General features: G+C 52.3%; 1 protein-coding gene across 1 annotated transcript in view; it reads right to left on the bottom strand.

Moving 5' to 3' along the window:
* Window positions 1–3,072, bottom strand: part of ZBTB10 (zinc finger and BTB domain containing 10) — a 33,750-nt gene extending 30,678 nt beyond the window's left edge. Inside the window, exon 1 of the mRNA XM_042462967.1 lies at window positions 1,527–3,072. Coding sequence (XP_042318901.1) covers window positions 1,527–2,396 — 870 coding nt within the window. The 5' untranslated portion in view covers window positions 2,397–3,072. The remainder of the gene's footprint in view (window positions 1–1,526) is intronic.
* Window positions 3,073–15,855: the final 12,783 nt, after the last annotated feature.

The raw sequence follows: 15,855 nt of genomic DNA, 5'->3' as shown, positions 1-15,855 counted from the left end.
CTCCAGTGCAACTCTATAGTCAACTTACACTAAAGGTTGCACTGAAAGACCTAGAGATTCCTAGAGAGAACCCTGTCCTAGGCATTTATAGCTCCTCCAGTGCAGTTTTATGGTCAGTGTCTCTTGGAGGTTGACCAGAGTTGCACCGGAGGACCTAGAGATTCCTAGAGAGGTGTCCTCTTAGGTAAAAACATGGTGTTTTTGTTATTTTTCCAAATTCATGGGGGTCTTGTGCCCCTAACCCTAGCGAATATTGGCGGGACAAGTGTAAATAAAATAAAAATAGTAACACTGCCTTTTAAAGGTGTGTGGTGTTGTTGTACCTTTGGGCCATTCCTGGCTCAAGGTGACCCTCAGGCGACCCCTATCATGAGGGTTTTCTGAGGGCCTGAACAGACAGGCCAAAATAAAGCTGCTTTGGGTCACTTTGGAGGTATGCTGTTTAAATGGTGATGCGTGTGTCCTAAGAGGCCAGAAGCCGCGCCAAAGCCATACGCCACTCCTAAGGACTGGAGCACAGCTTTGATGCAGCTTCTGGCCTCTTAGGACACACGCATCACCATTTAAACAGCATACCTCCAGAGTGACCCAAAGCAGCTTTATTTTGGCCTGTCTGTTCAGGCCCATTTGTTCCAGCAAGTCCCAAAGGCACAATGAGATTCACGGTGACCCTCAGGCGACAGCTATCATGGGGGGGTTTCTCAGGGTCCTAACTGACAGGCCAAAATAAAGCTGCTTCGGGTCACTTTGGAGGTACGGCTGTTGAAATGACACACGCCTCTTAAAGAGTCCAGAAGCTGTGCCAAAGACGAACTGGAGGAGCTACAAATGCCTAGTGGAGAGGAGTGGACCCTTGCTTTATGCTGGGGTTTGGTCCCAAGATCCTCTGTGGATAACAAAATCCATGGATGCTCAAGCCCCATTAAATATAATGACACAGCGAAATGGTGTCCCTTATAAAAAATGGAAAATCAAGATAAATGTATACTTTTTTGGAACGTTTTCAAACTGTGGATGCTTGAATCCATGTATAATAAAATCCATATACAGTATAAGAAGGGCCGACTGTATTCTCTCTGGGGATCTCTGGGTCTTTCGTAGGGCAGCTTTTTGTTAAACGTTGGCCATGGAGTTGCGCTGGAGGGCCTAGATATCCCTAGAGAGGATGCATTTGGCTTCTGGCTCTTAGGACGCATGGTGCCTCCAAAGTGACCTGAAGCAGCTTTATTTTGGCCTGTCTGTTCAGAGGGTCCCAAAGGCGGGGCGAGGTCTCGAAAAGGTTGGCAAGGGCAGCAGAGGGGGAGATTGGGGGGTTAAAGCTCCTGTAGAGAGGGCTCTCCCGCCGAGCCAGGCTGGGGAAACAGAAGGGCAGGATGCAATAATCTGCTTTAGTGGAGACAGAAGGTGAACCGGGAGCAGCGTCATGCGCTGCTGGAGCCAAAGCGGGGAGAGGAGGGGGAGGCGGAGGGGAATCCGTTTAAGCGGCTGCCACACGTGGCCGCGGCCCCAGGCCCCTGGCCGCTCACCTGCTCTGCGGCGGCGGCGGCGGCTCCCGGGTCGTTGAGGCGGTGCTCGGCGGAGAGGTGGTGCCTGAGGAAGAGGGCGCGCTTGTAGCGGCGGGTGCCCTTGCCCAAGTCGTCGTGTCCGCCGCACCAGGCGCAGGAGGCCACCCCGGTCTGCTGGCAGTACTGGAGCCACGGGAACTCCTTCAGCCAGGAGCTCTGGAAGGAGACGTGGAGCTTGTGCAGGAGCGACTTGGCCCGGGAAGGGAGCGGCTGGAAGGAGGGCGGCGGAGGGGCGGCTTCCCCGCTGGCCTCCGCCTCCTCGCCCCGGCTGCTGCTGCAGCTGCCGCCCTCGTCCCCTTCGCCCTCGTCCTCCTCCTCTTCCTCCTCGCTGCTCTCGCTCAGCGAGGCCCCGTCCGCCGCCCCCGGCGCCGCCTTCCCCTCCAGCAGCAGCTCCAGCTCCTCGTCCCCGTTCAACGGGCGCCGCTGGGGCCACGGCGGCGGAGGCACCGTCTCGCCATTGTTCGCCACCGACGAGGACGACAACGAAGCCCCTCCGCCTCGGAAGGCCAAGGTCCGGCGGTTCCTCTCAGGGAACATCGGGACGGCCGGGGTTAAAACCTCCTTCCCGGCCGCGTCCGGGGCTTCTAACTCGGACGCCTCCAGCTCCACGGTCTCCAGCTCCACTTCCTCCTCCTCCTCCTCCTCTTCCTGGCCGTTCAGAGCATTCTCCGGCTGGACCCAGGCCTCCTCGCCGTTAGGAGTCGGACTCACGTCGCCGCCGGCGGCTGCGGTTGTTGCTACGACGGCCGCGGCCGCCGCTGCTGTTGAGGCGGCGCTGACCAGGCCGCCCCCCCGGAAGGCCAAGGTCCTGCGGTTCATCTCGGCGAACATGGCGGGCGAGAGGGAGCGAGAGAGAGAGCGAGCGAGAGCGCGCCCCCTCCCTCCCTCCGGCCTCCCTCCCTCCGGCGCCCAACTGCCCCTTTCCTTCCCTTGCTGTGACTGTTAAAGCGCTGGGGGGGCGGGAGGGAGCGGGGGGTGGACAGACAGGAGAGCCAGCCAATCAAAGCCCCCCTCCAGTCAGTTTGGAACGTTTTAAAAAAGAATAAATAAAGCAGCGGAGCGTTATAAAGTCTTCTCCGGGGGATCAGTCTCCTCAGCCTCTCGTCGCCGCCGCCGCCGCCGCCTTCTCCAGCTCTCTCCCCCACAATAGATCCGGCTAAAGTCCTTCCGCCCCAACCAAGGCCCCGGCCCCAGGTCGAATGGCAAATGAACAACGGACTGCGCCCACAATGCACCGGGGCAGCGAGGGAGGGGAAAGGGAGAAGAGTGGGGGAGAAAGGGAGGGGAGGGGGACTGAGGAGGAGCCCGAACAGCTGGCGAGTGTCAGGTCTGCTTTTTTCCCCTTTCAGTGCGCGTGCGCGCGGCTCTCAGGCGCGCCCCCGTTTCGTCCTCGCGGCCACTTGGCAGGACTTTTGCCGCCGCGCGCCCAACGGCCGCCTCTACGGCGACGCCGCTGCTCTTCTTCCTCCTCACACAGAACGAAACGCCACACGCTAATAAATGTGATTATGTGACACTAAGAGCTTTCTTTTCCCCCTCAGTGAAAGCACGACACGGTTTCTTTTCCCCACACGAACACATATATATATATACAGTAATATATATTAATGAACCGTCTTCTTCCTCCTCCTCCTCCTCCCTGAGGCAAACTCCCCACCCCTTTGACATCATCGTCAGCCAGGCTCGAAGTGGACATCTTGGGCCGCTCCTCCTCAGCGCCTCAGCTCTTTCTCTCCCCCTCCCCCCGTTTACACCCAAAATAAATATTTCTGAGGAAACCGTTTAAGAATGGCCGTCATGTATAAAAAGAAAGCGTTGTAAAAGTAGCCACAACAAACCGCCTTGCGTGTGTTGTGACATGGAGGCGCACGCCAGAGAGAGGAGGAGAAGCCGCTAATCGCCTTCCCCTCCTCCCAGTGAGGCTGCATCCACACTGGAGAAATAACCCGGTTTGGCACCGCTTTAACACTTTGGCTCTTTGCTATGGAATTCTGGGAATCGGAACAAACTCCGACTCCCAGAATTCCATAGCAAAGAGCCAGACAAAGAGTCAAAGCGGTGCCACACCGGGTTATTTCTCCAATGTGGATGCAGCCTTGACAAGGTTTAGTCAGAGAAGGTTTGCCTTTGCCTTCCCCTGAGACTGAGAGAGTGTGACTTCTTGCCCAAAGTCACTGAGTGGGTTTCCATGGCTGAATGGGGGAATTGAATCCTGGTCTCCAGAGTCTTGGTCCAACACTCAAAACACGACACCATGCTGGCTTTCGTGTGTGTGTGTGTGTGTGTTTATAATATATATGTATATATATGTGTGTGTGTGTATACATACAGAATATATGTGTGTGTGTGTGTGTATACATACAGAATATGTGTGTGTGTATATATATATATATATACAAACAGTATGTGTGTGTGTTCATATGTATATTATACATATATATATTTGCATGTGTGTGCATTATATGTATGTGTGTATATATGTGTATTATATATATATATATATAATTTGCATGTGCGTATACACATATGTGGGTGTGTATGTGTGGGTATTATATATTTGTGTGTGTGTGTACATTATATATGTATATATTTGTGTGTATACATACACACACATTTATATATACATATATTACATATATATATACACATACACACACACATATGTATATAGGCGTGTGTGTGTTACATATATTCGTGTGTGTGTTTATGTGTGCGTATTTTACATACATACACACACACACACACATATATAATGTGGTAGATATATGTATATATGTGGGCTAGTGTGTATGTGTGTGTATACACACACTCTCTATCCCACATATATACATCTATCTATCTATCTATCTGCAGTATACAGAAGCACCTAAGCAGCCGCACCTTGAGAAAGGCTGCCTGTGGGCGACGGTGGCGACACTGCCTGTGCCAGGCCCTAGTAATTACCCGGGAAATCCACTGCCCCGAGTGCCTTTATTGCTCTTGTTGTGAAATGGGGAATTTAAATAGAAAGGTCACACACGTGCTCCTCCTCCTCCTCCTCTTGCTGCTGGCTGAGCCAGGCGGATCCCTGTTGTAGCTACTCAGCAGTTGCCTCCCCCCGCTGCTCCACGTAGTAGCTGCCAAGTGGGGCGTGCTGCTGCCTGCCTGCGCAGGGTTTCGAAACCAAAGTTTCCTTTCCAGGGTTGCATCCACACTGGAGAAATAAATAACCCGGTTTGGCACCGCTTTAACTCTCTTTCTGGCTCAAGGCTATGGAGTTGTAGTTTGTCCTGGGGCTCAGAGCCGAGCTCTCAAGTCAGGCTGAAAATGGAGGACACTGGAATTCCTCCTGGCTGGAATGGAGGGCGGGTCCTGGAAAAGGAGGACCTCTGCTCCCCCTGGGCATGACTAAATAAAAGTTAAAAACACTCATATTACCATGCTCAGTATTGAGGACATTCTGGGATTCCTCCTGGACAGAAGGCTGAAACGAAGGATATGTCCTGGAAAAGGAGGGCTGGTCTGGTCACCCCAGATATGACTAATAAAAGATGAAAATATTCATATCAATATAAATCCATGCTGCTTAGTCAGGCTCAAAATGGAGGACACTTTGGAATTCCTCCTGGCTGAAATGGAGGGTGGGTCCTGGAAAAGGAGGACCTCTGGTCAACCTGAGCATGACCCAATAAAAGCTAAAAACACTCATATAAAATTATAAACCCATGCTACTTAGCCATGCTCAGTATCAAGGACCTTTTGGCATTCCTCCTGGACATGAGGCTGAACTATAGGATGGGTCCCGGAAAAGGACATGACCAAGTCAAAGCTAAAAACATATTAATATGCATTCATGCTTCATAGGTTCAAAATGGAGGACATTCTGGAACTCCCCCCTTGGCAGGCAGGAGACTGAAATGTAGGACAGGTGCTAGAAAAGGAGGACAGTCTGGTCAACTTGCGCAAAGGTTGCTAAGGCAAGGGCTGGGTGTGTTGTGTGTGTGTTGATAGGACTGTCAGGACAGAGAAAGAGAAAACAGAAACTTAGAGCCAGAGAATAAAAGTTTGGAATGAGGAAGTTTGGGGACTTCTGATTCTTCTCAGGAGAAATCTGACATAAATAGAAAAGTTATATTGATCTAATTCCTTTGAATAGTTAGCCTCTTCCTAAGCCAACTCCAATAGGGTTTCTCCAGTCATTTCTCCTCCTCCTGACAGTATAAAAAGGGACAAGGGCTGCCATTGCCATCCTCTGAGGATGAGAGTGTGACCTGCCAAAGGACACCCAGTGGGTTTCCATGGCCAAGCCAGGATTCAAACCCAGGTCTCCCAGGATCCTAGTGGGATGCTCAAACCATTACACAACACTGGCCCATTTATCTAGATACCAACACTTGAATCTGATAAACCTGGTATTTAAGATACATTCCAGACATTGTTTTTAGTGTTAAAATAGCTATGTTGGAATAAAATCTGTATCTATACACTGTGGACAAAGAAGATGGCATAGTGCGACATTAGGCTCTATTTCAGATGCAAAGCAATAAAGAGTCTTAGGGCACTTTCAGGAGACTAATAAATTCATTATAGCACAATGTTTTGTACAGTCAATTTCAGAGAAAAAATGCTTCTTCCAAAATAGCACCTGAAACAGTGGTTTCAATGGTTTGAGTATTGGATTATGACTCTGGAGACCAGGGTTCGATTCCCGGCTCTGTCATGTAAACCCACTGGGTGACCTTGGGCAAGTCAAACTCTCTCAGCCTTAGAGGATGGCAATGGCAAATATCCTCTGAAGAAACGTGACAAGAAAACCCCATTATAGGGTCACCATACGGAAAAGGCTTGAAGGCACACAACAACAAACATCTTAATAATTGAGTAAATTGTTTAATCGCTTAGTTGTGTTGCCACACTATCCTTTCTGAATCAAATATCACATCGTCGCTCATTCATTCATTAATTTTATTATGCCCCACCTTTTCCACCAGAGCAGGACTCAAAGAGTTTACAGAATAAAAATATAAAAGGCCATTATAATATCTGGCATGGTATATCTAGGTTTTTTGTTGCATATTGTTAGGAAATGAGTCCCAATTCCTGCACAACTCATCTCTGTGCATGCTCTCTTGATCTCATAGAGCTCACATCAGTGTGCCAAAGGCTTCAAGCCCTTATTTGATACAAATGCATTCAAGTCTATTAGCAGTACCTGGCTCATGGATTACAGCTTCCAAGAAGTGAAGGATCCAAACCAGAAGAAGAAGAAAACTTCATCTACTCATGACATGTCATCGTTTGTTTTGCTCATTAATATACCAGACGAGATTACCAAAAGTTCAAGAAGTTAGACTGACAAAGATGTAGTTATAGTTCACATACTGAAGAAAAAGACAGCCCTCATATCCACATATTTTATTTATCCAAGATTGAACATCCATGGTTTGAAAATGTTCAAAATATATAAATTAAAACAAAACCTTGTTTTGCCATTTTATACAAAGTACACAATTTCACTGTTCCACTGTATTTAATGGGGGAAGCCTCACAGATTTTGGTTTCCACAGGGGTCCTGAAACCAAACCCCAGGGGATCGCGGCCCACTGTAGTAAACAAATTGCTTTGTTCTTATGTGGTCAATACTGTGATCTTGATACTGATATCCCTTCCCTAATTATCGACTGATTATGCCAGTGTCATCTTCTTGCATAAATGCTTTAATGCAAAAAATAGGACAATGGTAGTGAGCTTCTGGTTACTGCACAACCAGTGCTTGAGACTGAGGGCTTCCTCCTCTGTATGTTGTCGATTGTTGGTTCAGACACAACCATGAACAAAGGCCTAAAGTCAGTTGAACTTATGTACTCTTTGTAACAACCCTGGCTCATTATTATTTTTGTTGTTCTTGTAGATCTCGACATGGCGCCATAAACATCTGCAAATGCCCTGTCTTCACACTCTGCTTAGTACCTGCAAATTCATACTAATAGAATTTGTCCATCTAGTATGAGGTTTTTCTTTACTTTCCTCCACCTTTCCTAGCATTATTGTTTTTTTTTCCATAAGTCATGCCTTCTCATGATGTGAACAAATACGACAGCCTCAACTTTATCATTTGACTTCCAGGGAGTTTCTCTAGGACTCATTTGTTTGTCTTTTTGGCTATCCATGGTATCTACTTTCTCTTCTCCAGCACTGTATCTCAAATGAATTGATCATTATAATTTAATACTATATTCCTGCATAATGACTGTGGAAATGTAACCTTCCTCTTTATGGGTAATTTTGACCAGAGGGTCTAACTTATTCATTTATTTTAAATGCCATCCATGCATTTCCACATGTTACATATTGTAACTGATTTCTAAAGCTCCAGTTTCATCACTTAAATCCTTCGATCAATGGTAACAATATTTAGCAATGGAACGTAATTTCTGGGTTTTCACTCCAACAATTTAAAGTTTCATCCTGCACATGTCTAATCAGAACAAGTCTCAGTCAGTGGAAAGGGCTTCTCAGATAAGCAAATATAGGTTCCAGCCTGGGCACACTTTCTCTGAGTACTTGTATTAACTTAATTAGAATTCTTACTCTCATGTATAAGACCACACGGGTAGTCCAACAAGCATTCACTGCTGTTTATATTTGCTTCCATGAACAAAAATACTCATAAGACCAGTACAAATTTAATGTGGCCCGTTTAGGCTAATAAGGATGAAAATTCTCATTTTCAGTCCTCTGATATTTGGCATTTATGTAGCATTTTCAAACCTTGCCTGAAAACCTTCACATCTAATAATATAATATAATAATAATAAATAATAATATAATATATTTTAGACTGCTATTCCGCAATGATCTAGCGGTGTACAGTAAATTGCAATACAATACAAAAAATTGCTAGGCCTCTCTCCCGCTCAAGATGGTGGTTGGAGGAGGCTCTTTGTCTTCCAGGCCAGGCCTCTCTCCCCCTCAAGATGGTGGTTGGAGGAGGGCTCTTTGTCTTCCAGGCCAGGTCTCTCCCCCTCAAGATGGTGGGTGGGGGGCTCTTTTTTTCCCGCCAGGCCTCTCTCCCCCTCAGATGGTGGTTGGAGGAGGGCTCTTTTTCTTCCAGGCCAGGCCTCTCTCCCCCAAGAGGTGGTTTGGAGGAGGCTCTTTTCTTCCAGGCCAGGCCTCTCTCCCCCTCAAGATGGTGGTTGGAGGAGGGCTTTTTTCTTCCCAGCCAGGCCTCTTCCCCCTCAAGATGGTGGTTGGGGAGGGCTCTTTTTCTTCCAGGCCAGGCCTCTCTCCCCCTCAAGATGGTGGTGGAGGAGGCTCTCTGTCTTCCAGGCCAGGCCTCTTCCCCCTCAAGATGGTGGTTGGAGGAGGGCTCTTTGTCTTCCGGGCCAGGCCTCTCTCCCCTCAAGATGGTGGTTGGAGGGGGCTCTTTGTCTTCCGGGCCAGGCCTCTCTCCCCCTCAAGATGGTGGTTGGAAGAGGGCTCTTTTCTTCCGGCGCCAGGCCTCTCTCCCCCTCAAGATTGGTGGTTGGAGGAGGGCTCTTTGTCTTCCGGGCCAGGCTCTCTCCCCCCTCAGATGGTGGTTGGGGAGGGCTCTTTGTCTTCCGGGCCAGGCCTCTCTCCCCCTCAGATGGTGGTTGGAGGAGGGCTCTTTTCTTCCAGGCCGGCCTCTCTCCCCTCAAGATGGTGGTTTGAGGAGGGCTCTTTGTCTTCCAGGCCAGGCCTCTCTCCCCCTCAAGATGGTGGTTGGAGGAGGTCTTGTCTTCCAGGCCAGGCCTCTCTCCCCCTCAAGATGGTGGTTGGAGGAGGGCTCTTTTTCTTCCAGGCCAGGCCTCTCTCCCCTCAGATGGTGGTTGAGGAGGGTCTCTGTCTTCCAGGCCAGGCCTCTCTCCCCCTCAAGATGGTGGTTGGGGAGGGCTCTTTGTCTTCCAGGCAGCCTCTCTCCCCTCAAGATGGTGTTGGAAGAGGGCTCTTTTTCTTCCAGGCCCGGCCTCTCTCCCCTCAAGATGGTGGTTGGAGGAGGGCTCTTTTCTTCCGGCCTGGCCTCTCTCCCCCTCAAGATTGTAGTTGGAGGGGGCTCTTGTCTTCCAGGCCAGGCCTCTCTCCCCCTCAAGATGGTGGTTGGAGGAGGGCTCTTTTCTTCCAGGCCGGCCTCTCTCCCCCTCACGATGGTGGTTGGAGGAGGGCTCTTTGTCTTCCAGGCCAGGCCTCTCTCCCCTCCAGATGGTGGTTGGAGAGGGCTCTTTTCTTCCGGCCAGGCCTCTTCCCCCTCAAGATGGTGGTTGGGGGGGCTCTTTTTCTTCCAGGCCAGGCCTCTCTCCCCCTCAAGATGGTGGTTGGAGGAGGGCTCTTTTTCTTCCAGGCCAGGCCTCTCTTCCCCTCAAGATGGTGCTTGAGGAGGGCTCTTTTTCTTCCAGGCCAGGCCTCTCTCCCCCTCAAGGGTGGTTGGAGGGGCTCTTTGTCTTCCAGGCCAGGCCTCTCTCCCCTCAAGATGGTGGTTGGAGGAGGCTCTTTTTCTTCCAGGCCAGGCCTCTCTCCTCCTCCGATGGTGGTTGGAGGAGGGCTCTTTTTCTTCCAGGCCAGGCCTCTCTCCCCCTCAAGATGGTGGTTGGAGGAGGGCTCTCTGTCTTTCCAGGCCAGGCCTCTCTCCCCCTCAAGATGGTGGTTGGAGAGGCTCTTTTCTTCCCGCCAGGCCTCTCTCCCCCTCATGATGGTGGTTGGAGGAGGGCTCTTTTTCTTCGAGCCAGGCCCTCTCCCCCTCAAGATGGTGGTTGGAGGAGGGCTCTTTTTCTTCCAGGCCCGGCCTCTTCCCCCTCAAGATGTGGTTGGAAGAGGCTCTTTTTCTTCAGGCCAGGCCCTCTCCCCCTCAAGATGGTGGTTGGAGCCGGGCTCTTTTTCTTCCGGGCCAGGCCTCTCTCCCCCTCAAGATGGTGGTTGGAGGAGGGCTCTTGTCTTCCGGGCCAGGCCTGTCTCCCCTCACGATGGTGGTTGGAGGGGGCTCTTTGTCTTCCGGCCAGGCCTCTCTCCCCTCAAGTGGTGGTTGGAGGAGGGCTCTTTGTCTTCCGGGCCAGGCCCTCTCTCCCCCTCAAGATGTGGTTGGAAGAGGGCTCTTTTTCTTCCAGGCCAGGCCTCTCTCCCCCTCAGATGGTGCTTGGAGGAGGGCTCTTTGTCTTCCGGGCCAGGCCTCTCTCCCCCTCAAGATGGTGGTTGGAGGAGCTCTTTCTTCCGGGCCAGGCCTCTCTCCCCCTCAAGATGGTGGTTGGGGAGGGCTCTTTTTCTTCCAGGCCAGGCTCTCTCCCCCTCAGATGGTGGTTGGAGGAGGGCTCTTTGTCTTCCAGGCCCGCCTCTCTCCCCCTCAAGTGGGTTGGAGGAGGGCTCTTTTTCTTCCAGGCCAGGCCTCTCTCCCCCTCAAGATGGTGGTGAGGGCGTTGGAGGGGCTTTTTTCTTCCAGGCCAGGCCTCTCTCCCCCTCGAGATGGTGGTTGGAGGAGGGCTCTTTGTCTTCCAGGCCAGGCCTCTCTCCCCCTCAGATGGTGGTTGGAGGGGGCTCTTTTTCTTCCAGGCCAGGCCTCTCTCCCCCAAGATGGTGGTTGGAGGAGGGCTCTTTTTCTTCCAGCCAGGCCTCTCTCCCCCTCAAGATGGTGGTTGGAGAGGGCTCTTGTCTTCCAGGCCAGGCCTCTCTCCCCCTCAAGGGTGGTTGGAAGAGGGCTCTTTTTCTTCCAGGCCAGGCTCTCTCCCCCTCAAGAAGAAGGTGGTTGGAGGGGGCTCTTTTCTTCCAGGCCAGGCCTCTCTCCCCCTCAAGATGGTGGTTGGAGGAGGGCTCTTTTTCTTCCAGGCCCTGCCTCTCCCCTCAGATGGTGGTTGGAGGAGGGCTCTTTTTCTTCCAGGCCAGCCTCTCTCCCCTCAAATGGTGGTTGGGGAGGGCTCTTTTTCTTCCAGGCCGGCCTCTCTCCCCCTCAAGATGGTGGTTGGAGGAGGGCTCTTTGTCTTCCGGCCAGCCTCTCTCCCCCTCAGTGGTGTGGAGGAGGCTCTTTGTCTTCCGGCCAGGCCCTCTCCCCCTCAAGATGGTGGTTGGAGGAGGGCTCTTTTCTTCCAGGCCAGGCCTCTTCCCCCTCAGTGGTGGTTGGAGGAGGGCTCTTTGTCTTCCAGCCAGGCCTCTCTCCCCCTCAAGATGGTGGTTGGAGGAGGGCTCTTTCTTCCAGGCCAGGCCTCTCCCCCTCAAGATGGTGGTTGGAAGAGGGCTCTTTTTCTTCCAGGCCAGGCCTCTCTCCCCTCAAGAAGGTGGTTGGAGGGGGCTCTTTTTCTTCCAGGCCAGGCCTCTCTCCCCCTCAGATGGTGGTTGGAGGAGGGCTCTTTTTCTTCCAGGCCGGCCTCTCTCCCCTCAAGATGGTGGTTGGAGGAGGGCTCTTTTCTCCAGGCCAGGCCTCTCTCCCCCTCAGATGGTGTTGGAGGAGGGCCTCTTTTCTTCCAGGCCAGGCCTCTCCCCCCTCAAGATGGTGGTTGGAGGAGGGCTCTTTGTCTTCCAGGCCGGCCTCTCTCCCCTCAAGATGGTGGTTGGAGGAGGGCTCTTTGTCTTCCAGGCCAGGCCTCTCTCCCCCTCAAGATGGTTGTGAGGAGGGCCTTTGTCTTCCAGGCCAGGCCTCTCTCCCCTCAAGATGGTGGTTGGAGGGGCTCTTTGTCTCCAGGCCAGGCCTCTCTCCCCCTCAAGATGGTGTTGAGGAGGGCTCTTTTCTTCCAGGCCTGGCCTCTCTCCCCCTCAAGATGGTGTTGGAGGAGGCTCTTTTGTCTTCCAGGCCAGGCCTCTCTCCCCTCAAGAGTGGTGGTTGGAGGAGGCTCTTTTTCTTCCAGGCCCGCCTCTCTCCCCCTCAAGATGGTGGTTGGGGAGGGCTCTTTTTCTTCCAGGCCAGGCCTCTCTCCCCTCAAGATGGTTGCTTGGCGGAGGGCTCTTTGTCTTCCAGGCCAGGCCTCTCTCCCCCTCAAGATGGTGGTTGGAGGAGGGCTCTTTTTCTTCCCGGCCAGGCCTCTCTCCCCCTCAAGATGGTGGTTGGAGGAGGGCTCTTTTTCTTCCAGGCCTGCCTCTCTCCCCCTCAAGATGGTGGTTGGAGGAGGGCTCCTCTGTCTTCCAGGCCAGGCCTCTCTCCCCCTCAAGATGGTGGTTGGAAGAGGGCTCTTTTTCTTCCAGGCCAGGCCTCTCTCCCCCTCAAGAAGGTGGTTGGAGGAGGGCTCTTTTTCTTCCAGGCCAGGCCTCTTCCCCCTCAAGATGTGGTTTGAGGAGGGCTCTTTTTCTTCCAGGGCTGGCCTCTCTCCCCCTCAAGATGGTGGTTGGAGGAGGTTCTTTCTTCCAGGCCAGGCCTCTCTCCCCCTCAAGATGGTGGTTGGAAGGGCTCTTTTTCTTCCAGGCCAGGCCTCTCTCCCCCTCAAGATGGTGGTTGGAGGAGGGCTCTTTGTCTTCCAGGCCAGGCCTCCTCCCCCTCAAGATGGTGGTTGGAGGAGGGCTCTTTGTCTTCCAGGCCGGCCTCTCTCCCCCTCAAGATGGTGGTTGGAGGAGGGCTCTTTTTCTTCCAGGCCAGGCCTCTCTCCCCCTCCAGATGGTGGTTGGAGAGGGCTCTTTTCTTCCAGGCCAGGCCCTCTCTCCCCCTCAAGATGGTGGTTGGAGGAGGGCTCTTGTCTTCCAGGCCAGGCCTCTCTCCCCTCAAGATGGTGGTTGGAGGAGGGCTTCTTTTTCTTCCAGGCCAGGCCTCTCTCCCCCTCAGATGGTGGTTTGAAGAGGGCTCTTTGTCTTCCAGGCCAGGCCCTCTCCCCTCAAGATGGTGGTTGGAGGAGGGCTCTTTTTCTTCCAGGCCGGCCTCTCTCCCCTCAAGATGGTGGTTGGAGGAGGGCTCTCTGTCTTCCAGGCCAGGCCCTCTCTCCCCCTCAAGATGGTGGTTGGAGGAGGGCTCTTTGTCTTCCAGGCCAGGCCTCTCTCCCCTCAAGATGGTGGTTGGAGAGAGGGCTCTTTTTTCTTCAGCCAGGCCTCTCTCCCCTCAAGATGGTGGTTGGAGGGAGGGCTCTTTGTCTTCCAGCCTGGCCTCTCTCCCCCTCAAGATGGTGGTTGGAGGAGGGCTCTTTGTCTTCCAGGCCAGCCTCTCTCCCCCTCAAGATGGTGGTTGGAGGAGGGCTCTTTGTTCTTCCAGGCCAGGCCTCTCTCCCCTCAAGTGGTGGTTGGAAGAGGGCTCTTTGTCTTCCAGGCCAGCCTCTCTCCCCCTCAAGATGGTGGTTGGAGAGGGCTCTTTTTCTTCCAGGCCAGGCCTCTCTCCCCCTCAAGATGGTGGTTGGAGGAGGGCTCTTTGTCTTCCAGGCCAGGCCTCTCTCCCCCTCAAGATGGTGGTTGAGGAGGGCTCTTTTCTTCCAGGCCAGGCCTCTCTCCCCCTCAAGATGGTGGTTGGAGGAGGGCTCTTGTCTTCCAGGCCAGGCCTCTCTCCCCCTCAGATGGTGGTTGGAGGAGGGCTCTTTTCTTCCAGGCCAGCTCTTCCCCCTCAAGATGGTGGTTGGAGGAGGGCCTTTGTCTTCCAGGCCAGGCCTCTCTCCCCCTCAAGATGGTGGTTGGAGGAGGGCTCTTTTGTCTTCCAGGCCAGGCCTCTCTCCCCTCAAGTGGTGGTTGGTGGAGGGCTCTTTGTCTTCCAGGCCGCCTCTCTCCCCTCAAGGTGGTGGTTGGAGGAGGCTCTTTTTCTTCCAGGCCAGGCCTCTCTCCCCCTCAAGATGGTGTTGGAGGAGGGCTCTTTGTCTTCCAGGCCTGGCCTCTCTCTCCCCCTCAATGGTGGTTGGAGGAGGGCTCTTTGTCTTCCAGGCCAGGCCTCTCTCCCCCTCAAGATGGTGGTTGGAGGAGGGCTCTTTGTCTTCCAGGCCAGGCCTCTCTCCCCTCAAGATGGTGGTTGGAGGAGGGCTCTTTTTTCCAGGCAGGCCTCTCTCCCCCTTCAGGGTGGTTGGTGGAGGCTCTTGTCTTCCAGGCCTGGCCTCTCTCCCCTCAAGATGGTGGTTGGAGGAGGGCTCTTTGTCTTCCAGGCCTGGCCTCTCTCTCCCCTCAGATGGTGGTTGGAGGGCGGGCTCTTTGTCTTCCCGCCAGGCTCTCTCTCCCCCTAAGTGGTGGTTGGGGAGGGCTCTGTCTTCCAGGCCAGGCCTCTCTCCCCCTCAGATGGTGGTTGGAGGAGGGCTTTTTTCTTCCAGGCCAGGCTCTCTCCCCCTCAAGGTGGTGGTTGGAGGGAGGGCGTCTTCCAGGCCAGGCCTCTCTCCCCCTCAAGATGGTGGTTGGATGTATCCTATTACAAGAATATTTGTGGGGCAGTTCTCAGTTTTTTGGCCCTCCCAATGTTTTGTACCTCAGCTTTCAGAAACCCCAGTCAAAACAGTCAATAGTCAGTGATTCTAGGAGTTGAAGTCTAAAACATCTAGGAGAGGGAGAGTTGGAAACCAATGTTGTAAGCAAGGTAAAACAACAGTATTGTGGTACTATAGAGACTACCAAATTTTATCTGGCATAGGATTTTGTGGATTACAGCTCACTTCATCAGCTGCATGGAGAGCTGTCTGAATTGCTCAGTTTTTATATGCACGTGAGGGCCAAGGTGTGCGAAGGGAGTGTATTCAGTGTGGAAAGAAGGAAATGAAATGCCAAACATACAAACAGTGGTATGCCAATAATACTATAATACATGAGTTCTTATGAAGAAGGGTAAACATAAAGCTAATTGATTTTAATAAAGGTGATGACGATGGCAGTGGCCAGTGACCAGAAGCCTCAAAGAGAATATCTTAGGGCCCAAACAGACAGGCCAAAATAAAGCTGCTTTGGGTCACTTTGGAGGTATGCTGGTTAAATGATGCATGCGTCCTAAGAGGCCAGAAGCCTCACCAAAGCCACACTCCAGTCCTAAGGACCAGAGTGCAGCTTTGGGCCTCTTAAGATGCACGTGTCATTTAAACAGCATACCTCCAAAGTGACCCGAAGCCGCTTTATTTTGGCCTGTCTGTTCAGGCCCTTAGTCTGTGACAGAAGAAAAAACTGAACAAGCAACTTAAATGACTAAGCTCCACTTTTAAAAAACATTTTGGGGGCAGGCTCATGCTACTGTGTGAACTGAATTACATTTAAAAGTACAATTTTATCATTATGAGGAAAAATGTTGCCCTCTTAACTCATGATTACACATGTCTTCATCCAGAATTGGGTATAGCTTCAGGCTTCTCCAAACTTGTCTAAGAGAGGTTTTGTCACTTTTGTAAATGACTTACCCTGTGAACTGGACAGGGGGAATATATCTCTATTGGTTCTGCTGGAC

This window comes from Sceloporus undulatus, chromosome 4, assembly GCF_019175285.1.
Source record: "Sceloporus undulatus isolate JIND9_A2432 ecotype Alabama chromosome 4, SceUnd_v1.1, whole genome shotgun sequence".
Taxonomy (NCBI): Eukaryota; Metazoa; Chordata; class Lepidosauria; order Squamata; family Phrynosomatidae; genus Sceloporus; species Sceloporus undulatus.
Note: the sequence above shows the minus strand (reverse complement) of the source record. Positions and strands in the feature narration are given on the sequence as shown.